At 38.3% G+C, this 23,636-nt stretch overlaps 1 protein-coding gene across 2 annotated transcripts in view; it reads right to left on the reverse strand.

The window, feature by feature from the left end:
* Positions 1–23,636, reverse strand: part of RPA1 (replication protein A1) — a 66,298-nt gene that overhangs the window by 18,587 nt on the left and 24,075 nt on the right. The window contains exons 5-6 of one of the 2 annotated variants that reach the window (XM_002918029.4): positions 19,538–19,626; positions 1,752–1,844 (exon numbers count right to left, since the gene is read on the reverse strand). In XM_002918029.4, the coding sequence (XP_002918075.2) occupies positions 1,752–1,844; positions 19,538–19,626 (182 nt within the window). The remainder of the gene's footprint in view (positions 1–1,751; positions 1,845–19,537; positions 19,627–23,636) is intronic. The other variant, XM_034640353.1, reaches the window with a different exon arrangement.

Consider the following 23,636-nt stretch of genomic DNA (forward strand, 5'->3'; position numbering starts at 1 on the left):
TTATCCAAGCCCAAGCAGCTACCACGTACTTGGAAAGAGAGGGTAACTAAAGCCTTTAAAACATGAGTTCCTTTATACGCAGTTGCTATAAAGTGTCAACCTCCAAATTCAGAAAATACAATTTCGTCCAATTACTTCATATCTTCTCTACCAAAGCATTTCTTTAGGATGGAATTTGGCTGGAAATGTAAATTTACCATTATTCAGCATTTCTTTATTGAGTTTCCAGAGTCTGTAAGACATTATTCTAGGTATTTGTAGCACTTAGTAAAAACTATACATAGACTGTCCTGGATCTTAACATTTTCTATTCTAACTGGGGAGTCAAGAGAGAACTACATGCACAACAGTAATAATTGCCTCAAGATTATGCAAGGAAGCACATGAACTTAGAAGAACATATGCATGTGTAGACATACCTAATACTCTCTATAAGATACAGTTATATAACACACATACATGCTTCCCCTCGATACACAGCCAGTCTTTTTTTCTTTGGCCACCCAGTTGATGTGTGTTTGGACAACATTAACTGATTTTTAAAAATAAATGTTAACTTAAGCCAAAGATAGGAAAATAGATTGGGAAAATAAATCTGTAGGAGGAGGGAGAAGAATAACATACTATTTGTAGTTCGACTTAAAGAAGTCACTATGAGATTATTTACCATCTTAGATACTAAATCTATTCCATGACCTCCTTCAACAGTACTTGATTTTCTAGTTGCATATAAATAGATCCACTTATGGGGCTTCTGGGTGGCTCAGTCAGTTAAGCGTCTGCCTTCAGCTCAGGTCATGATCCCAGGGTCCTGGGACTCAGCCTTGCATCAGACTCCCTGCTCAGTAGGGAGCCTGCTTCTCCCTCACCCTCTCCCCCTGCTCGTGTTCTCTCTCAATATCGCGCTCTCTCTCTCCCTCAAATAAATAAAATCTTTAAAGAAATAAAATAAATAGATTCACTTACAAAGGGAGAAAGTAGACTGACAGATATTGCAAGGTAGACAAAAATATCGAAGACCAATGGGGAAAAAGTCCCATGTCCTGATAGTTTCACAGCAACATCAGTGATGTCTTAACCTTGCTTTTCTTAAAATCTCACCATTGCTAAATTGATAAATTAATGGTTGAGGGGAGGGGAGGAGGTGGTGTATAAGAAGCTGTGCAGAAAAAAGAACCTCTAAAAATAAATCCAACCAAAATCATCATTTTCAATAGTAGTTCCTAGAGTGAAAGCCAGAAAGTAAACAAAATGATTCCATTATAGCCTCTCAGGACCTACTGCAGAGAGAGCTAAAGGAAAAAACTATTTCCCATTTGTAAGACTATGACCAATATAAATGATACCATTTTCACGTTAAGATAAATACCCATGAGAACCCCAAATGGGAAACTTGGAGAGAGACAAGTGGATTCCAAATAGTTAAAAGGCAAGAATTTAAAAGATATGTAAATTCGCAAAGTCAAGAGAGTGTAAAATGAAAGATGTGAGAAAGTACCAGATAAACTATTATCAACAGAGAACAGTATATAATCCTGATAAAAATAAGCATATTAAGTATCTTTAAAAGACTATCTTTGATGATTTGTTCCATCACACACTTTTACAGTAAGAACTGGACTTCTCCTTTCCAAGAAGTAACGATCATGAACGACATTTTGAAAATTCTCTTTAGTCCCAGATTACATTTCAAAACATGATTCAGAAGCCTGATACGTATAATTAGCACATGTCCTTATGTGGCCATTTACCCATTGCTGAGCTCCCATTCTGCTGCTGGGGCTTGTTGGCTGGTGCACTGGCCGCTGAGACGGGGGAAGGAACTACCTGCTGCTGCCCATGTCCTGAGGATCAAAAGAAAAGACAATTTTGTGCAAATAATGCAGGTCAAAAGATTTAAACTCAAGTAGAAGAAATACTCCGAGAAAGTGTAAATTTTTTATTTTGTCAAAGACTCTCGTGGGTCAGAATTCATGCTGGGGTATTCAACTGCATGCTGTCAATGTGCTAGGGGTTTGCTTCTGTTTTCATTATATAAAAGGTTGGCTCCATTTACCTTTCACCTGCTTATAATTGATAGCTTTCAGTTTTAATGAGGTTCTCCCCTAAAGCCTTGCCCATTTCTCCTGCATGAACCTGAAGTAAAGTCACTGGGCTGAATCTGAGACATTACCACTATTTCCATAGCAACAAATCGATGTCATCAACAGAACTGTGTTCACGGCAGGATCTATCAGAAGAAAAAGCTGGGTGGTAAGAAAAACCTAAAAGCAGTTCAATTGTCTCTGAAGTGCTCCTGCTTCAAAGGAAAAGGAGACATTCAGAAAGGATTCTACCCTTTCCCTCCCAAACAAAGCAACCTTATTTCGCAACCGACAGCTGGTGGAAAATAAGAGTTGAAAGAGCCCAAGGTACCGTGAAGTGCTAGTGAACTGTCACAGCAGGGAGAGATGAAATGGAGTGCAGAAGCAGGTGTGTCAAGGAAACAGGAAGATTAAAAGGAAAGGAGGGGAAAGGAAAATGTCTCTCAAGCAGAAAGTAAGAAATGCCATACCACAAGACTATTTATTTGCCCCTCACCCTTTCTACAAATGTTTATGAGTTGGAAGAATGTTAAAATTGCAAAATACACCTAATTAAAAAAAGAACAGATTTCTTGAATTTGATTTTGCCTTTGTGAGGGGCACTAAAAGTCAACCTAATCTAGGCTGATCACCAAGAGTGCCTGCAGCACACAAGTACAGCTCAAAGATTTCCTAGGAAGTCCTACAGACAAAAACGGTGAGCACCGCTGAAAAGGCTCTTTGCCTACCACCTTGTCTCTGCCTTCTCCAATCACGAGGCTTATTCCTGCTGGGTTTCCCAAGGCCCTCACTCAAATGGGCCTATTATACACTGACTTCATTTCCTTCTGCCAATATTTCTCTTAACTAATACAACAAAATGAGAATTAACTGTGCTATTAGAGTACAATAAATTTAGCATAAAATTAAGAAGCTTAAAACAGAATTTGCTTATTCTTTAGTTCTTCCTATGAGGAGAAAAATTAGGACCTTAATTTTATTTTCTTTAATGCCCAATTTCACCCATCCCCCCTTCCCACCTCCCTTCTGGTCACCATCAGTTTGTTCTCTAGAGTTAAGAGTCTGTTTCTTGGCTTCTCTCTTTTTCCTTTGTTCATTTGTTTTCTTTCTTAAATTTCACATATGAATGAAGTCATATGGTATTTGTCTTTCTCTGATTCATTTATTTCACTTAGCATAATACTCTCTAGTTCCATCCGTGTTGTTGCAAACGGCAAGATTTCAATTTTTATTTATGGCTGAATAATACTACATTGCATATATATGCCATATCTTCCTTACCCACTCATCCATCAATGGACCCTTGGACTGCTTCCATAATTCTATTGTAAATAATGCTGCAATAAACATTGCATATACATACCATATCTTCCTTATCCACTCATCTATCAATGGACACTTGGACTGCTTCTATAATTTGCTTCTATAATTCTACTGTAAATAATGCTGCAATAAACATGGGGTGCAATTCTTTTGAATTCAAGTTTTTGTATTTTTTGACTTAAATACCCAGTAATGCTACTATTGGATCCTAAGGTTGTCCTATTTTTAACTTTTTGAGGAACCTCCATACTGTTTTCCACAGTGGCTGCAGCAGTTTGCATTCCCACCCACAGGGTAACCTCACCAACACTTGTTATTTCATGTGTTGTTGGTTTTAGCCATTCTGAAAGGTGTGAGGTGATATCTCATTGTAGTTTTGAGTTGCATTTCCCTGATGATGAGCAATCTTTCATTGTGTCTGTTGGCCATTTGTATATATTCTTTAGAGATATCTTCATATCTTCTGCCCATTTTTAACTGGGCTGTTTTTTGGGTATTGAATTATATGTATTAGTTCTTTATATATTTTGGATGCTAAGCCTTTATTAGATATGTCAGTTGCAAATATCTTCTCCCATTCTGTAGGCTGCCTTTTAGTTTTGTTGACTGTTTCCTCTACTGTGCATAAGCTTTTTATTTTCATGTAATCCCAGTAGTTTATTTTTGCTTTTCTTTCCCTTGCTTTCCTTTGCTTTTCTTTCCCTTGCCTCAGGAGACACATCTAGAAAGATGTTGCTATGGCCAATGTCAAAGAAATTACTACCTATGCTATCTTCTAGGATTTTTATGGTTTCAAGTCTCACATTTAGATTTTAAATCAATTTGGAGTTTACTTTTGTGTATGCTGTAAGAAAGTAGTCCAGTTTCATTCTGTTGCATGGAGCTGTCCAGCTTCCCCAACTCCATTTGCTGAAGAGACTTTTTCCCATTGTATATTCTTTCCTCCTTTGTTAAAGATTAATTGATCATATAATTGTGGGTTTATTCCTGGGTTTTCTACCTGTTCCATTGATCTATGTGTCTATTTTTGTACCAGTACCATACTTCCTTGATTACTATGATTTGTAATATAACTTGAAGTCTGGAATTGTGATACTTCCACAGTTTTGTCTTTCTTTTCAAGACTGCTCTAACTATTCAGGGTCTTTTGTAAACAGTCCATACAAATTTTAGGATTATCTGTTCTAGCTCTATGAAAAATGCTGTTGGTTTTGTATTTTTTTAAGATTTATTTATTTGAGAGAGAGAGAGAGAGAGCAAGGACACGCACAGGCAGGAGGGACCGAGGGAGAGGGAGAGGGAGAGAGAATCCCAAGCAGATTCCACACTAAGTGTGGAGCCCAGTGCGGGGCTCGGTCCCAGGACCCCAGGATCATGACCTGAGCTGAAGGCAGATGCTTAACGACTGAGCCACCCAGGCGCCCCTAATGCTAATCTTCTATTTTGTGCCACCTGCAAATGAAACCATTTCAGTAAGATGAATCAAGGTCATAATTCTTAGACTCTTTTGCTCTACGCTAGCTTCCTATTACTGTCTCTGAACCAGGGGGAAATAAGACATTTAAAAACGGACTCTAAGGGCACCTGGGTGGCTCAGTCGGTTGAGTGTATGACTCTTGGTTTCAGCTAGGGTCATGATCTCAGGTTGGTGAGATGGAGTCCTGCATCAGGGAGCCCAATGTGGGGCTCGATCTCAGGACCCTGAGATCATGACCCAAGCCAAAGGCAGCTGCTTAACCAACTGAGCCACCCAGGAGCCACTACATACTTTAAAAAAATTTTTTTAAAGATTTTATTTATTTATTTGTCAGAGAGAGAGCGAAATCTAGACAGTGCGAGCACATGCAGGGGGAGCGGCAGGCAGAGGGAGAAGCAGGCTCCCCACTGAGCAAGGAGCCCAATGCAGGACTCAACCCCAGGACCCTGGGATCATGACCCAAGCCAAAGGCAGACACTTAACCGCTTAACTGATGGACCCACCCAGGTGTCCCTATATTTTTAATTTTTTTAAAAGTAATCTCTACACCCCAATATGGGGATCGAGCTCACAACCCTGAGATCAAGAGTGGCATGCTCCACTGACTGAGCCAGACTCACTTACCATTATACCGATAGCAGGAATGACAGGTGTGAATGCAGGTGACTTGAGGAGTTGGAGTCTGTTTTTTTGTTTTTTTTTTAAGATTTATTTATTTATTTGAAAGAAAGAGCTCGATGGGAGGCAGGGGGAGGGGCAGAAGGAGAAGGGAAGCAGACTCCCCACTGAGGTTCTCCCTGCTTGTGCTCTTGCTTATGCGCATTCTCTCTCAAATAAATAAAATCTTTAAAAAAAACATACACACACACACACACACATAAAATGGTAAGTGAGCCACCAGCTGATAAAAATTAGCTAACAGACATGGAGAATACAGAGTAACAAAAACTCAATTTCTACCAGCAAGTACTTCTTAACAAAAACTACCAAAAAAAAAAAAAAAAGTCAACCCAATAATTAAAAATTCCCGTTGGCAGAAAATGATCAGCATCAGGCTGAAAAAAATTCCAACTATTACCTCTCAATAATGAATAATACTTATAACTAAATATTGCATGAGAAATTTAAGTCTAATTAAAATATTGTTGGAAATAATGTAGGTACACAGCAATGATATATATACTGACAAAAATATATAGTGGTAGGGGCACCTGGGTGGCTCAGTCATTAAGCGTCTGCCTTTGGCTCAGGTCATGATCCCAGGGTCTTGGCTTTGAGTCCCTGCTCAGCAGGAAGCCTGCTTCTCCCTCTCCCACTCCCCCTCTGCCTATGCTTCCTCTCTCACTGTCTCTTTCTCCGTCAAATAAACAAAAAAAATCTTAAAAGTGTATATATATATACACATACACACACACACACACACACACATAGTGGTAGATATGGGAGTTTAAAATCATCCAATCCAATATTATATGAAACATGAAATGTGTTTGAAGTTTTATTTCTCACATTTGGAAAATTCTGTAAGTATCTGTATTTAATGTCGTACTAGTGCCAAACAATTTCAGTGCACATTTTGGAATTCCTCTGCCTATTTCCCGGCTGGGTTTAGTCAATTAATTTTACCACTCACCTGATATGTCACAGGTTCTGGGTTAAGTGCTGGGAGGATACAAATCTAACTTTACTTCTCTCCTCACTAATAACAGTTTCCTTGCCTTCACTAATAACAGTTTCCTTGCCTTCACGATAGACAATTAGAAACCATTTCTGTGAAATACACCGTAAGGTAATAGCCACTGTAACAAAGCTATTTCCATGATGGCCCAAGTAACAAAGTGTTATTGATCTGGTTACAATGAAATTCAATAGCAAATAATCCTGAACAGCAAAATCTTCTCTCATCCCTCTGCACTTTAACAGACCCTGAAGAAACGGAAGAGCAAGTGGAATGGAGTATTGAGACAAAGGAGTTTTTTCCTTAGTGCTATAGTTCTGACCCCAAGGGATAATTACCTTTCAACCCTTTCAACTCCATCTTTATCTCAAATACTTTTGCACCTGAAACACAAAAGGTCCAAAGCAACCACTCAATCAAATACAACATAAAAAACATCAGATGGGGCGCCTGGGTGGCACAGCGGTTAAGCGTCTGCCTTCGGCTCAGGGCGTGATCCTGGCGTTATGGGATCGAGCCCCACATCAGGCTCTTCGGCTATGAGCCTGCTTCTTCCTCTCCCACTCCCCCTGCTTGTGTTCCCTCTCTCGCTGGCTGTCTCTATCTCTGTTGAATAAATAAAATAAAATCTTTAAAAAAAAAAAACATCAGAAATCTGGCCAAAGGTGATAAAGTTGAGCACAATCATCTCTCCCTCAACCTTACTGCATCCAAAGAGTTCAGAGATGCTAACCACTGCTTGTCCTGAAAGCTTAACCAATGTGCCCCTTTTGACAAAAATTTACTACTGCAAAACAAATGTAATATTCCAATTTAAGATTTTAGAACTTTACCTAATAGGCTCCAGCTTTTCCTCTCCAATTTAAGCACCAAATTACTATGTTTTGTGTAGGCAGACATTAAAATCTAAAAGGTTCCATTTCTGGAGGAAGAACGATGACCAAGTCTTCCCACTTCTAAAACTCATATAGAACAATAAGAATGAATATCCACTCTATACACAAACATCCCACATACAGACTACATCTTCAGTGAATTGAGGGGGGGCAGAAAACCCACAAATTCCAAATGAAGTGAAAAGTGAAGCTCAAAACACCACAAACCAAGAAACCAACTATAAGACAGAAGTGACATAGGTGATCTAAATATAAAAACGAAACCATGTAAGTACTAGAATAAAAATGGGTGAATGCCCTAATAACTTTAGAGCCTTCATAACTCAGAGACGAAGGACTAATGTCCCTACAATTTTTTTTTTTAAAGATTTATTTATTTGACAGAGAGACAGCCAGGGAGAGATGGAACACCAGCACGAGGAGTGGGAGAGGAAGAAGCAGGCTCCCAGCAGAGCAGGGAGCCCGAAGTAGGGCTTGATCCCAGAACCCCGGGATCACGCCCTGAGCTGAAGGCAGACGCTTAACGACTGAGCCACCCAGGTGCCCCTATCTCTAACATTCTGTGAGTGTGCTGACTACCATGTGAGAGTTCAGGTGTGACCTTCTCACATTTTCCTTTCCATTGACTCCACTGAGGTGATGACTAGAACTGAGTCCCAGATAGGAAAACGAAGACAGGATGCAGTTTGCTTCTAGCACAAAAATTATTTGGGGGGGCGCCTGGGTGGCACAGCAGTTAAGCGTCTGCCTTCGGCTCAGGGCGTGATCCCGGCGTTCTGGGATCGAGCCCCACAACAGGCTCCTGTGCTATGAGCCTGCTTCTTCCTCTCCCACTTCCCCTGCTTGTGTTCCCTCTCTCGCTGGCTGTCTCTATCTCTGTCAAATAAATAAATAAAATCTTTTTTTAAAAAAAAATTATTGGGGGGCGCCTGGGTGGCACAGCGGTTAAGCGTCTGCCTTCGGCTCAGGGCGTGATCTCAGCGTTATGGGATCGAGCCCCACATCAGGCTCTTCGGCTATGAGCCTGCTTCTTCCTCTCCCACTCCCCCTGCTTGTGTTCCCTCTCTCGCTGGCTGTCTCTATCTCTGTCGAATAAATAAATAAAATCTTAAAAAAAAAAAATTATTGGGACCAAATCTATTTATTCTTAGGCAAAAACCTAATAATTTTTTATTAATGATAAACTAAAGAATTATGTTTGGTAAATTTAAATTAAGATGGTGAATTAGTATCCTTCAGCAGAAACAACCTAAGTGTTTTTATTAGGAGCAACAGAATTTCATTTTAACTGGAACCTTTATTTCTCTAAGTCGACAAAACCCAAAACCACCTATTTAATTTCCTACCGTGAAATCAACTGGGAAAGAAAGAGAGATACATAGTGGAAAACTTTAAGTGAGTGAAGTCATATACACAACTTTTGGCATCTTAATACTGAACAGTTGAAAAGTCATTTTTAATTTTTTAGATGTCATGTTTATAATTAAAATAGCTAACATAAGCTATTAATTTAATAAATTATACAGACTCTTAGATTATTCAATACATTTCCTTAAACATATGTGTTTCTCATAAACTGTGTCAGAAATTATTTTCCAAATATCCATTGACTGACCATTATCTCTTCAGATTTAGTTAAAAAATTAATGGATAATGAAAAACAAATAATCCAATTAAAAAATGGGCAGAAGACATGAACAGACATTTTCCCAAAGACATACAGATGGCAAACAGACGTGAAAGGATATTCAACATCACTCATTATTCAGGAAATGCAAATTGTAACTACAACTATAATGAGATATCACCTCACACCTGTCAGAATGGCTAAAATAAAAAACACAAGAAACAACAAGTGTCGGCGAGAATGTGGAGAAAAAGGAACCCTCGTGCACTGTTGGTGGGAATGCAAACTGGTGCAGCCACTCTGGAAAACAGTATGGAGGTTCCTCAAGAAGTTAACTACCAGGACACACACGGAAAGGAGAGCTGGGAGGTGACCAAAGCCACATAATGTCAGTCGTTCGTTCATATGCCCATGCCAAATGGATCGTGTGTGTGTGTGTGTGTGTGTGTGTGTGTGTGTGTGTGTGTGTGTGGAAGGTGACTGGAACAGCAAGGCAAAAAACAGCTAAAGTGAGAGTGACCAGGCTTATTTTGGATACCTATTTACTAAAGTATTTTAATAAGTGAAAAGCCTACTTCGTTCATGATGCTCTTCAGCAGTGCACAGTTGGGGATATTGTGCTTCTCAAAGCTCTGTCTCATGAATGAAAAACATGAAACATGAATGGGCCAAGACCATTTTCAAAGGTGGATAAGTCATAGGTCCAGTGACCAGAACACCTGGTACAGGAAGCTACCTGGAAAGCCCAGTCAGCTTGGAAACCACCTGCTAGCCAAAAATCTGGAAGAATTCAATAGCTCTTCAGCACAGTGAAGGAGGATTGGAAGAAGGAGCCAAAGGGAAAGATGGATGATTACTTTATGGAAAAGACATTTTTCTAAGTTTCATTACAAAATATTTAATTTCTCTTCTGGTATTTATGGAATACTTAAAAGTAAATGAAGTAAAGGCTTTGTTAAAATTTTTCATAAAAGTTTAAGGTCATGTTTTAAATTTCCTTTTCACTGAACACACTTTCTTCTTACAGTAAGTGTGCCTAGCAATCCCCTACATTGTTTTGTAAGCTCACTGCCTTAGAAGGTATAATCTTTTCTCACTCAAGTGAATCTTGACTTATCTTAGAATCTTTAGGGAGGAAAAAACCTTTTGATATCATAAAACAGATAAAACCACCTTAAGTGAATATTTATTTTTGATGATATACATTTGAAATTAATTTAAATTTTTCTTTGATTAAATCAATTACAGATGGAAATAATCAATAGTCTGATTGGGGGCAGACTTTATCAGATTAAAGTCTGCATTAATACAAATGTTTACACATAGAAAATGAAAATTAAAAAAAAAAAAAAAACCAGAACTACGATATGATCCAGTAATTCCCCTACTGGATATGTACTCCAAGAATATGAAAACACAAATTTGAAAAGATATATACATTCCCATGCTTACTACAGCATTATTTACAATAGCCAAATTATGGAAACAGCCCAAGTGTCCACTGATAGATGAATGGATAAAGAAAATGTGACATTATTCAGCCAAAAGAAAAAGAAAGAAAGAAAGAAAGAAAGAAAGAAAGAAAGAAAGAAAGAAAGAAAGAAAAAAGAAAGAAAAAAAGAAGTCTTGCCATTAGCAACATGGATGGAGCTTGAAAATATAATGCTAAGTGAAGTAAGTCAATCAGAGAAAGACAAATATCATATGATGTCACTCATCCGTGGAATTTAAGAAACAAAACAAATGAATAAAGAAAGAAAAGGACAAACCAAAGAACAGACTCTTAGCTATAGAGAACAAACAAGGTTACCAGAGGGAAGTGGATGGGTGGATGGAGGAAATAGGTGAAGGGGATTAAAAGTACACTTATCATGATAAGCACTTGAAAATGTACAGAATTGTTGAATCACTATATTGTACACCTGAAACTAATAAAACACTGTATGTTAACTATACTTGAATTAAAATTTTAAAAAATTAACTGAAAATTACAATGACTGAGAAAAAGAACATACCAGCTAGGATTAATACTAGATGAGACAAGATTATGAAAAGATTAATGAGCCTGAATGTCCAGCAATAGAAACAATCCAAAATGAAACAGAAAAAAACCAAAACCAAAAACAAACAAAAAACCCAGGACCCATGAACTATGAGACAACTTCAAGCAGCCTATATATATATGTAATATATAATACATACATTATATATATAATATATAATACAATTGGAGACTCAAAGGGTGGATGGAGAAGATATTTAAGAAATAATGGCCAAAAATCTTCAAAATTTGAGAAAACTATACACGCAGATTCAAGAAGCTCAATGAACATCAAGACAAAAGACACAAAATTACACCAAGGTACATCACAATCAAATTGCTCAAAACTAATGACACAAAATTGTAAAGTGGTCAGAGAAAAAGTCATGTTAAGAACAAAGAACAAAAATAGGGATGATCACAGATTCTCTTGGGGTAACACACAAACAAGAGGACATCTTCAAAATATACAGAAAGAAAAAAACTATCTAGGAGCACCTGGGAGGCTCAGTCGGTTAAGCGGCCAGTTAAGCACGGACTTTTGATTTCAACTCAGGTCATGATCTCAGGGTCCTGGGAATGAGCCCTGCATTGGGCTCTGCAGTCAGCGGGGAGTCTGCTTCAGGATTCTCTCTCCCTCTGCCCCTCCCCCTCTCTAAAATAAACAAACAAATCTTAAAATAAAACAAACAAAAAAAAAAAGAAAGAGAAACTATCTACTTGGAATTCTATGGCTAGCAAAAATATCTTTCAGAGTCAAAGGCGAAATATTTTTCAGACCTACAAAAGTGCAGATCTCCACTACAAGAAACACTAAATAACAGTGAAAAATATCAATCTAGACAAAGGAATAAAGAGCACCAGAAATGGCAACTACATAAGTAAATACGTAAGATATTATTAAGTAAATCTCTTTAAAAGATAATTATTTAAACAAAAATAATAACAATGTACCAAGAGGCTTATAACATAGGTAAGATGTGTGACAACCATAGTACAAAGCCTGGGAGGGGAGAAAAAGAAGTAAGATTCTTACACTTTAAGCGAAGTGATGTAGCATCAAAGGCAGACCCTGATAAGTTAAAGTGCATACTGTAAACCTTAAACCAACTACTAGGAATAGCAAAATACAGGCAATAGTTAATAAGTCCACAAAGGAGATAAAAAGAATCACAAAAGATATTCAACCCAAAAGAAGGCAGAAAGGAAAAGTGGGGGGGGGACCCCAGATGGGACAAATAAAAAACAAATAGTAAGATGACCGACTTAAACCTAACCATATCAATAACTATATTAAATGTAAATGGTCTAAATACCCCAGTTAAAAGGTAGAAATTATCAAAGTGGATAAAAGAGCAAGACCCATCTATATACTCCTTACAAGAAATACACAGTTAATATAAAGATGTAAATAGGTGAAAAATTAAATGATGAAAAAAGATATACCAAGCTAAACTAATTAACATGAAGTGGATATATATATATTTTTTCAAACTTGATTCTCTAAGATTTTTATTATCAAAAACGAAGTGGTTATATTAATAGCAGACAAAGATTTCAAAGCATAGAATTTTGTCAATGATAAAGTCATTTCATAATGATAAAGAAGTCAGTTCATAAAGAGAACATAACAATACTAAATGTTTAATGCACTTACTAACAGAGCTTCAGAATACATGAAGCAAAACCTAATACAACCTCAAGGAAAAATAGAGAAATCCATAATTACAGTCAGAGATTTCAATATCCCTCTCAATAACTGATAGAACAAGTCAACAGAAAATCAGTACTTGAACAACTACTATCAACCAACTTGACTTAACTGACATTTATTTTATAGGACACTGTACCCAACAACAGAAAACACATTCTTCTCAAGTACATACAAAATCTACCACGAGAGATCACAACTTGGGACAATAAAATAACAGGATTCAGGTCACATAACATATGGAATTTATCCACATTCAAACTAAATTATATATCAATAACAGAAAGATCTCTGGAAAATGTCTAAATATATGAAACCAAATACACGTCAAAGTAATATAATGTCAAAGAAGAAATTAAAACAGACTAAAACTTGCAACACCAGAACTTGCTTGATGCTGTTAAAGCAGTGCTTGGGGTAAATTTTTAACACTAAACACCTCTAATTTTAGAAAAGAAGAAAGGTCTCAAGTCAATGAACCCAGCATTCACCTAAAGAAACGGAGAGAAAGAACATACTAAGCGCAAGGTAAAGAGAGGAAAGGAAACATTACAGATCAAGGGATAAATCAGTACAGAAAATATAAAAAGAGGGAAAAAATCAATGAAACCAAAAGCTGGTTCTCTGAAAAGATCAGTAAGACTGACAAACTATCTAGCTAGACTGATCAAGGAAAAAAAAAAAGAACACAAATTATCAATATCAGGTAAGAGAGTGACATCACCACAGATTCTACAGACACTAAAAGGCTAATAAGGGACTACTGTATTTATATTATCCAATATGATAATTTCTGCCACTTAATTGGGGTTTTACTTTTATTTATTTACTTTTTAAAGATTTTATTTTTAAGTAATCTCTATACCCAATGCAGGGCTTGAATTTACAAACCTGAGATCAAGAGTCACACTTTCTACCAACTGAGCCAGCCAGGCACCTCTAAACTGTTTACTTTTATGCAGGCCAATAAATCCAACAACTTAAGTGACATGGTCAAATTCCTTAAAACACAATCTACTACAGCTCATTCAAAAAGAAACAGATTATCTGGATAACCCTATATATATCTGTTAAAGAAACTGCATTTGTAGTTTAAAACCTTTCTAAAAAAAATATATCAGCCCCAGATAGCTCCACTGGTAAACTCTACTAAACATTTTAAGTAAGAAGTAATAATTACTTCTTTCTAAAGAAGTAATTTAAATAATTAGTAATAATTCTAGGGACTGGGCGGCTTTGGTTAAGAGTCTGCCTTTGGCTCAGGTCATAATCCCAGGGTCCCGGGGTTGAGCCCCACATCGGGCTCCCTGCTCAGCAGAGAATCTGCTTCTCCTTCTCCCTCTGCCGCTCCCCCTGCCTGTGCTCTCTCTCTCTGACAAATAAATAAAATCTTTAAAAAAAAAAGTAATAATTCTACATAAACTATTTTAGAAAATTTAAGAGGGAACACTTTCTAACTCATTCTATGAGGACAGGATTACTATGACACCAAATTAGACAAAAGTATGATAAGAAAATTAGAGACCAGGGGCGCCCAGATGGCTCAGGTGGTTAAGCGTCTGCCTTCGGCTCAGGTTATGATCCCATCATGACCAGGGTCCTGGGATTGAGCCTAACATAGGGCTCCCTGTTCCACAGGAAGCCTGCTTCTCCCTCTCTCCCTCTGCCTCTGCCTGCTGCTCCCCCTGCTTGTGCTCTCTCCTTCTGCCTGTCAAATAAATAAATAAAATCTTAAAAAAAAAAAAAAGAAAAAGAAAATTAGAGACTATATCCCTCATAGCATAGATGTAAAAATTTTAAACAAAATCGAATCAAATTGGTTTGTTAAATCAAGAGAATTCAGCAAATGAAATCCAACAATATATAAAAAGTAATAAATAGATCATGATGATATAACTTACCCCAGAAGCCACAAATTGGTTCAGCATTCAAAAACCACTGAATGTAACTCACCATATTATCCAATAAAAAAAGAAAACCCGTATGATCATCAAGAGACACAGAAAAAACATGACAAAATTCACCATCTATTCCTGATAAAAACCCTCAGCAAACTAGGAATTGAAAATAAACTTCTTCATATTGATAAGAAGAATCTATGAAAAACCCACAGCTAACAAAATACTTAATGGAAAAAGACAATGTTATCTTCCTAAAACCAGGAACAAAACAAAAATGACCAATAAAGCTAAATATTTCTTGTTATGTACTGGCCATTTGTCTTTTCCACAGTGAACACTCTCTTCTCATCAAATGCCTGATGCCTGCTTTCCTACTGGAGTATTTTTCCCTGGAAAAAATCATTTCAACAGCAATAATAAAAAGTACAAAAAATAATTTTCTCTTATAAAAAAATTCAGTAAATATTAAAGATACTAATCTTTTGTCAGTCCCATCTTTTTTTTTTTTTTAAAGTAAATTCTACCCCCAGTGTGGGGCTCAAACTCACCACCCTGAGGATCCAGTCAGATGCTCTACTGACTGAGCCAACTAGGAGCCCCTGTCAGTCCTATCTTTTGTACTATTTTATCCTAGTTTAAGCTCACATACCTTTTACCCCAATCCATACGTAGCCCCATTCTCTTTATTTCTGATGGTTTCTTTCTTTCTTTCTTGCTTTCTTTCTTTCTTTCTTTCTTTTTCTTCCTTCCTTCCTTTCTTTTTCTTCCTTCCTTCCTTCCTTCCTTCCTCCTTTCATTCTCCTTTCCCCTTTCCTTCTCCTTTCCCCTTTCCTCATTCATTCAGAGAGAGAGCACAAGCAGGCGGAGGGGCAGGGGAGAGGGACAAGCAAACTTCCTGTTGAGTGGGGAGTCTGATGTAGGAACCTGAGATCATGACCTGAATCGAAGTCAGATGCTTAACCGACTGAGCCACCCAGGCGCCCCCTCATTTTCTAACTTAAAAAAAAAAATCTGGAAATTATTTTGGTGAACAGTGAGGCTCTAATTTTTTTTAATCTTTTTTTTTTTTTAAAGTAGGCTCTACACCTAACATGGGGCTCGAACTCAAGACCGCAAGATCAAGAGTCTCTATTAGAGTCTCTACTCAATGCTCTACTGAGAGCCAGCCAGGTACCCCTTTTAATTTTTATTTATTTATTTTTTAATTTTATTTTTATTAGACTTGGTGGGGAGCAGATAAGCCATCTCCTTTAACAGGGTCAATAATTTGATGATTCTTTGCCTTTTTCTAGAACTATCATTGTCTCTTATTTAAAGTAACTAAACCGTTCTCATTTCACTGTGCTTTTCTGTATATTTTCACAAGAAAATAAAACTCATTATCAACAGACAATCACTGTTGAGAGGATTCTGAGAAGATGGCGGGGTAGGAAGTACCAGGAATGTATCTCTTAACCTAGACTATAATTGCACTGGCAGAACCTGTCTGATGTAACTATTTTGGAATTTGGGAGTCTACTGAAGTCTCTCAACTTCCATGAAGAGACCTGGATGGTAAACTGTGGTCAATTTCAGCTCTTAGCACAGTAACAACTATCCATCCCTGGACCTTCAGCTAAGTGGCAGGCTGCAGTGCACCTGTTCCTAGAGCAGCTTGCACAATGGGGAAATGATGTGGGCAAAAAGGACCCCGTCCTCCAAATATTGGGGATCTGTGCCCTGAGAGCTGCTTTTGATCATAGAGGTGCAAACGAAGAGGCAGGTGGCCACTGTTGTTGCACTTTATTTAACAAAAATATAAAATAAATAAAAATAAAAGTTAGGCACCAGGAACATAACAAAAAATAGACAAATACAGTATCCACCTTCATGGAGTTTACTCAGGGCCTGGCAATAAACACAGAAACTATTCTTAAGACTGTTGGTGTGTTGAGTGCTATCAAAAGAGTACAGATCATATGCTTTACATTTTTTATTTTAACTCATAACCTCGAGATCAAGAGCTGCATGTTCTACTGACTGAGTCAGCCAGGCGCTCCTTGCTTTACATTTTTAAAAAACAAAAATAAATAAATAAACACATACATACATACAAAAATGTGCATTTAAAGTCCTTGAATTTGTGTGGAACCAGAAAAGGCCCCAAATCTCCAAGGAACTGCTGAAAATCAGCAACCTTTTTCACGACACATCTCCAAAGGCAAGAGAAATAAAAGATAAAATGAACTTATGGGACTTTATCAGGATAAAGAGCTTCTGCACAGCCAAGGAAACAGTCAAAAAAACTAAGAGACAGCCCACGGAATGGGAGAATATATTTGCAAAGGACACCACAGATAAAGGACTGGTATCCAAGATCTACAAAGAACTTCTCAAACTCAATACACGAGAAACAAATAAACAAATCATAAAATGGGCAGAAGATATGAACAGACACTTTTCCAATGAAGACATACAAATGGCTAACAGACACATGAAAAAATGTTCAAAATCATTAGCCATCAGGGAAATTCAAATCAAAACCACACTGAGATACCACCTTACGCCAGTTAGAATGGCAAAGATAGACAAGGCAAGAAACAACAATTGTTGGAGAGGATGTGGAGAAAGGGGATCCCTCCTACATTGTTGGTGGGAATGCAAGTTGGTACAGCCACTCTGGAAAACAGTGTGGAGGTCCCTTAAAAAGTTAAAAATTGAACTACCCTATGACCCAGCCATTGCACTACTGGGTGTTTACCCCAAAGATACAGACGTAGTAAAGAGAAGGGCCATATGCACCCCAATGTTCATAGCTGCATTGTCCACAATAGCCAAATCATGGAAGGAGCCGAGATGCCCTTCAACAGATGACTGGATTAAGAAGCTGTGGTCCATATATACAATGGAATATTACTCAGCTATCAGAAAGAACGAATTCTCAACATTTGCTGCAACATGGACGGCACTGGAGGAGATAATGCTAAGTGAAATAAGTCAAGCAGAGAAAGACAATTATCATATGATTTCTCTCATCTATGGAACATAAGAACTAGGAAGACTGGTAGGGGAAGAAAGGGATAAAGACAGGGGGGATAATCAGAAGGGGGAATGAAACATGAGAGACTACGGACTATGAGACAAACTGAGGGCCTCAGAGGGGAGGGGGGTGGGGGAATGGGATAGACCGGTGATGGGTAGTAAGGAGGGCACGCATTGCATGGTACACTGGGTGTTATACGCAACTAATGAATCATCGAACTTTACATCGGAAACCGGGGATGTACTGTATGGTGACTAACATAATATAATAAAGAAACATTAAAAAATAAATAAATAAAATTTTTAAAAATGTGCATTTAAGAAAGCATATTAATCATTCATATTACTTCTATACATTTGTTTTTTTTCAAGTTTTATTTAAGTAATCTCTACACCCAACATGGGACTCAAACTCACGACACCAAGATCAAAAGTCACACACTCTTCCGACTGAGCCAGCCAGATGCCCCTACGTATTTATTTTTAATCTATTGTAAGTGGGATATTTTTCTATTACATTCTCTAATTTTTCCTCCTTTCCTAATGCGAGCCTGTGACATTGTGATACCATAGTATTTTTTTGCCTTCATCCATGGTTCCTGGCACAGAGCTCTTAAAACCCTTATAATTTCCTAAGTGATAAGAGGAATAAGGGCAACTTATTTATAGGAAGCCCACTTCAACCACATCTGAGCGTCAGTGAGGTGACTACTGGAAAGCCCCTAAGGATGGGGATGGTTGTCAGGGGAACCAACCATGTGATTAGAGTTGGAACTTTTAGCACCCAACCCCCTACCTCTGAGGAGAGAAGAGGGATTGGAGGCTGAACCAATCACCAAAGACCAATGATTATTAAATCAAGCCTAATTAAGGAGGCCTCTATAAAACCCCCAAAGGATGGGGTTTGGGAGCTTCTGTTGGTGAAGATATGGAAGTGCTGGGAGGACAGTGCACACCGAGAGAGTACAGAAAGTCTGCACCCCTTCCCACACACCTTGCCCAGTGTACCTCTTCCACCTGGCTGTTCCCTCAGTTCTGTGAGCCACTATACCTCATTAATCTAATCGAACCTGGGGATGGGGTTGTGGGAACCTCCAATTCACAGCCAGTTGGTCAGAAGTGCAAGTAACTACCTAGGACTTTTTTTTTTTAATTTAATTTTTTTTTTTTTAATTTTTTGACAGAAAGAGACAGCCAGAGAGAGAGGGAACACAAGCAGGGGGAGTAGGAGAGGAAGAAGCAGACTCCCAGAGGAGGAGCCTGATGCAGACCTCGATCCCATAACGCCAGGATCACGCCCTGAGCCGAAGGCAGACGCCCAATGACTGAGCCACCCAGGCGCCCCTGCTACCTAGGACTTTTGACTGGCATCTGAACTGGGGTTTGGCGGTGGCAGAGGGGTACGGAGGCAGGCTTGTGGGACCCAGTCTTTACCTGCGGATAGACAGTTCAGAACTAAACTCAATCACAGGACAACCAGCCAGTGTCCATGGAGAATTAGAGAATTGCTTAGTGTAGGACAAACCCCACACTTCTGGTGACAGACAAGCCAAAAGTATGAAAGAAGTTGTATGCAGAGAAAAACAGAGGAGAGGGTTTTCCTTTGGAGTCCTACCATCATTTCTTTAGGGCTGAAAACCCTGAAAGATTAACCTGGTTCCTAAACCCCCAAATCACTAGTTTTAGTAAGACCAACAAATCAAGCTGAACCCAAACAGCAGAATTCTCTATAAAGAGGTATTCAATTGAGAGCTACAACCTATAAAAAAGCATTTTACCTTCATTATAGGGCACGGGATTGCCAATCTTTAATCCAACTGCTTCGGCTGATTTCAAAATGTCTAACTCCATCAAAATAACTACTCTCCTATGAAGGCAAAGAAATAGAAACAAGTTAGAAAAAATCAATTCAGAAGCCCTTCAAATGACAAGCTACTTAAAAAGCTTTCCCCCAATAATCATTTTGATAAAACTATTTCTGTTTGTCAATGGGTTTTCATTACTGAGTAACTTGAGAAAGATATGATATCAATTCCTATGTAAATATTTCCCTTAATCTTTTACTGCATCATTATCAAGGCTTTTTATGATTGCAGGGTTTTTATTTTCCATCTAGTCCTTTAATTAAAATGCAGTGTCCTTACCACAAACCATATCTTCAAGGAGCAAATAACACGATCAGAATTTAGATTACTGAACACAATAATATGTGGCACAACAAAAGATGATCTGTTTTCAGAAACATATACTTACCTAAAACAATTACCTTTTCCCAGTGAAAAACATTATGCCTGTAGCTACTTTTTAATGTAACTATTATCTAAAAATGTACAGTTCTTTCACCTACCTTTAACTCTAATTAAAACCTTTCAATAACTTCCCGAGAACCTTAGGCCAAAAATAAAACCTTTCACACATGGCCTACAGGCTCTGTGTGATCTGGCCTTGCCAATCCCTCTCCAGCTCATCTCATACCACTTCCCTGAGATGCTCTGCTCTCCAGCCATTCTGTCTGCTTTCAGCTCCTGCAAAGCCTTTGTACATGCCGCCCGGTGACTGGGATGGCCTTCTCTCATTCTGCCCTTGGCTAGTACTCATTTTTTGCTCTCATCTCAAACATCACTTCTTCAAGAGACAACTTGCTTCATCTTTAGTTTAGATTGGGTTTCTGCTATACTTTTTCCTACAGCCATGACTTCTTTCCTTCACATCACTTCTCTCAGGTTTAATTAATGTACATTAATACAGAATTATGAACATAGACTTTAACTGTGTTCATCATTTAACTATTCATTTATATATATTTTATATACTCATCATTTCATTATTATTGATCTCTCCTACCGGAAAGCACTTTCAACAAAAGTAGGTAGCCTCCAGGTATCCACAGCTGTTGCTCAATACATACTTGAATGAGAATGTCATGATCATGTGTGTATTTGAAAAAGAACTGAAACATGAAGAAGGAATTTGAGGGGAACACACTGGAGGCAGGGAGACCAAAAGATGGTGGCCTCTATTAGGGTCACGGCAATGGTGATAAAAAGAGGTAGATGGTTTGTTTGAAGATTTTACTTATTTCTTTGAGAGAGAGAGAGAGAGTGAGCAAGCGTGTACGTAAGAGGGGAGAGGGGCAGGAGAGGGAAAGAGAAAATCTCAAGCAGATCCTGCACCAAGCACGGAGCCCGGTACGGGGCCTGATCCCACAACTCCAAGACCATGATTGAAGCCAAAGCCAAGAGTCAGACATCAACCAACTGAGCGACCCAGGTGCCCGTAGAGCAATATTTAAGCAATAACAAAGACAACTTCATCATGCTGTATTCTTCAAATGGTCTGATTGCTATATTTTGGATTTTTACATTCAATTGATGAGTTTGTGCCTTTATCAGGCTTCCGTATCAAAGTTATATTACTTCAGTAAAGTAAGTTTGAAACTATCTATTCCTGACAATTAGGTACATATTCCCTATAAAAATTATCTGTTAGAAATTTAGTGGTAGATATTTAACTACCTTCCAAAATGATCCAAATTACTCCAGGCTTATCAATCATTTAGCATTGGCTAAATACCAGAACCTAAGAGAAAATATGCTCAAAAAAATTAACTGTATTATATATATATATATCTCCTACATAAAAAATTGGTGAGAGGAATTCAACAGCACATCAAAGGAACATACCAATACCTAGAGAAAACACAGATGACACAGGGACACATTACAATTTTACAGACATACAATCAGGAAAATCCAGACTGTGGGAAACTGCATGAGGCTAAAGGGCAAATGACCTGGCTTCTTTTTTTGATTTAATTTTTTAAAAGATTTTATTTATTTATTTGACAGAGACAGAGAGAGAGCACAAGCAGGGGGAGAGGCAGGCAGAGGGAAAGGGAGAAGCAGGCTTCCTGCTGAGCAGGGAGTCTGATGCGGAGCTCGATTCCAGGACCCTGGGATCATGACCTGAGCCAAAGGCAGATGCTTAACCCACTGAGCCACCCAGGCGCTCCAACCTGGTTTCTTTAACAAATAAACAGCAAGGTGTTAACTAACCGGAAATTAAATAAAAACCTGAAACTACAAGAACAAATAGTAAGGGAGAAAAAAGATATAGTGGAGGAACCTATAGATACAAAGAGACTTAAAAGAAATATCAACCTACCACAGTGTGAACTTTACTTTGGATCCTGATTCAGATAAAATTATTCATACACACACATAAGTAGCTGGAAACAGAACGCTGACAGGATATTTATATTTCAGGTGTAAAATGGTACTTTTTAAAAAGAGTTATCTTTTGGGTATCTGGCTGGCTTAGTCGGTAAAGCATATGACTCTTAATCTCAGGGCTGTGAGTCCAAGCATGAAGACCACTTTAGAAAAATGAATAAAATAAATAAATAGATAAGTGTTATCTTTTAAAGATATATACTAAGATATTTACGGATGAAATAGTACTATGTCTGAGATTTGCTTCAAAATTATAGAAGAGGACAGATGTGGAAGGGATATAGTATAACAGGATCGGTATCAGGTGATAATTCGAAGCTGGATGATGGGATATATGGAGTAAGTCACATACCATATTCTTTTTTTATTTTTGAAATTTTTAATTTAAATTCAATTTAGTTAACATATACCATATTATTAATTTCAGGGGCAGAATTTAGTGATTCATCAGTTGCATATAACACCAAGTGTTCATTACATCCAGTCCCTCCTTAATGCCCTTCACCCACCCGTCTCCCCTCCAGCGACCCTCAGTTTCCATACCATACTCTTTTTTTTTTTTTAAGACTTTATTTATTCATTTCACAGAGAGATCGAGAGCACAAGCAAGGGGAGCAGCAGGCAGAGGCAGAGGGAGAAGCAGGCTCCCCTCTGAGCAGGGAGCCCGATGTGGGGCTTGATCCCAGAACCCTGGGATGATGACCTGAGCCGAAGGCAGACACTTAACCCACTGAGACACCCAGGTGCCCCTCCATACCATATTCTTTAGTGAAAAGACTTAGTATCAAATACTATATAAATTTAATGCAATTCTTTGCATTCCAGTGAGACGTTTGTTTTCTTCAACTTGACTATACAACTCTGGAATTCATATGGAAGAATAAAGAGAAGAGCTGCCACGAAAATTTTGGGGGGAAAAAAGTAAAAGATAACCTCACCTATAAGTTACTAAACTATTCTACTGATGATACGTTAACTGAAAACCCTACAGCAGATTTAATTACCTATGTTGGTGAGAACATGAAGAAACTGGAACTCTCATACATTGCTAGTGGGACTATAAATTGGTAGCCACTTTGGAAAATAGGCTGGTACTTCTTTAAAAATTTAACCATAAAGTTACCATATGACCCACAATTCTACTCCTAGATACACACATATAAAATGGAAAATGTCCACACAAAAACTTATACCGAAATGTCCATAGTGTTATTCTTTTTTTTTTTTTTTAAGATTTTATTTATTTATTTGACAGAGATAGAGAGAGCCAGCGAGAGAGGGGAACACAAGCAGGGGCAGTGGGAGAGGAAGAAGCAGGCTCATAGCGGAGGAGCCTGATATGGGGCTCAATCCCATAACGCCGGGATCACGCCCTGAGCTGAAGGCAGATGCCCAACCGCTGTGCCACCCAGGCGCCCCCATAGTGTTATTCTTTTTTTTTTTTTAAAGATTTTTTATTTATTTATGTGACAGAGAGACAGCCAGCGAGAGAGGGAACACAGCAGGGGAGAGGGAGAGGAAGAAGCAGGCTCCCAGCTGAGGAGCCCGATGTGGGACTTGATCCCAGGACGCCGGGATCACGCCCTGAGCCGAAGGCAGACGCTTAACGACTGCGCTACCCAGGCGCCCCCATAGCGTTATTCTT

This window comes from Ailuropoda melanoleuca, chromosome 13 (genome assembly GCF_002007445.2).
Source record: "Ailuropoda melanoleuca isolate Jingjing chromosome 13, ASM200744v2, whole genome shotgun sequence".
Classification (NCBI taxonomy): domain Eukaryota; kingdom Metazoa; phylum Chordata; class Mammalia; order Carnivora; family Ursidae; genus Ailuropoda; species Ailuropoda melanoleuca.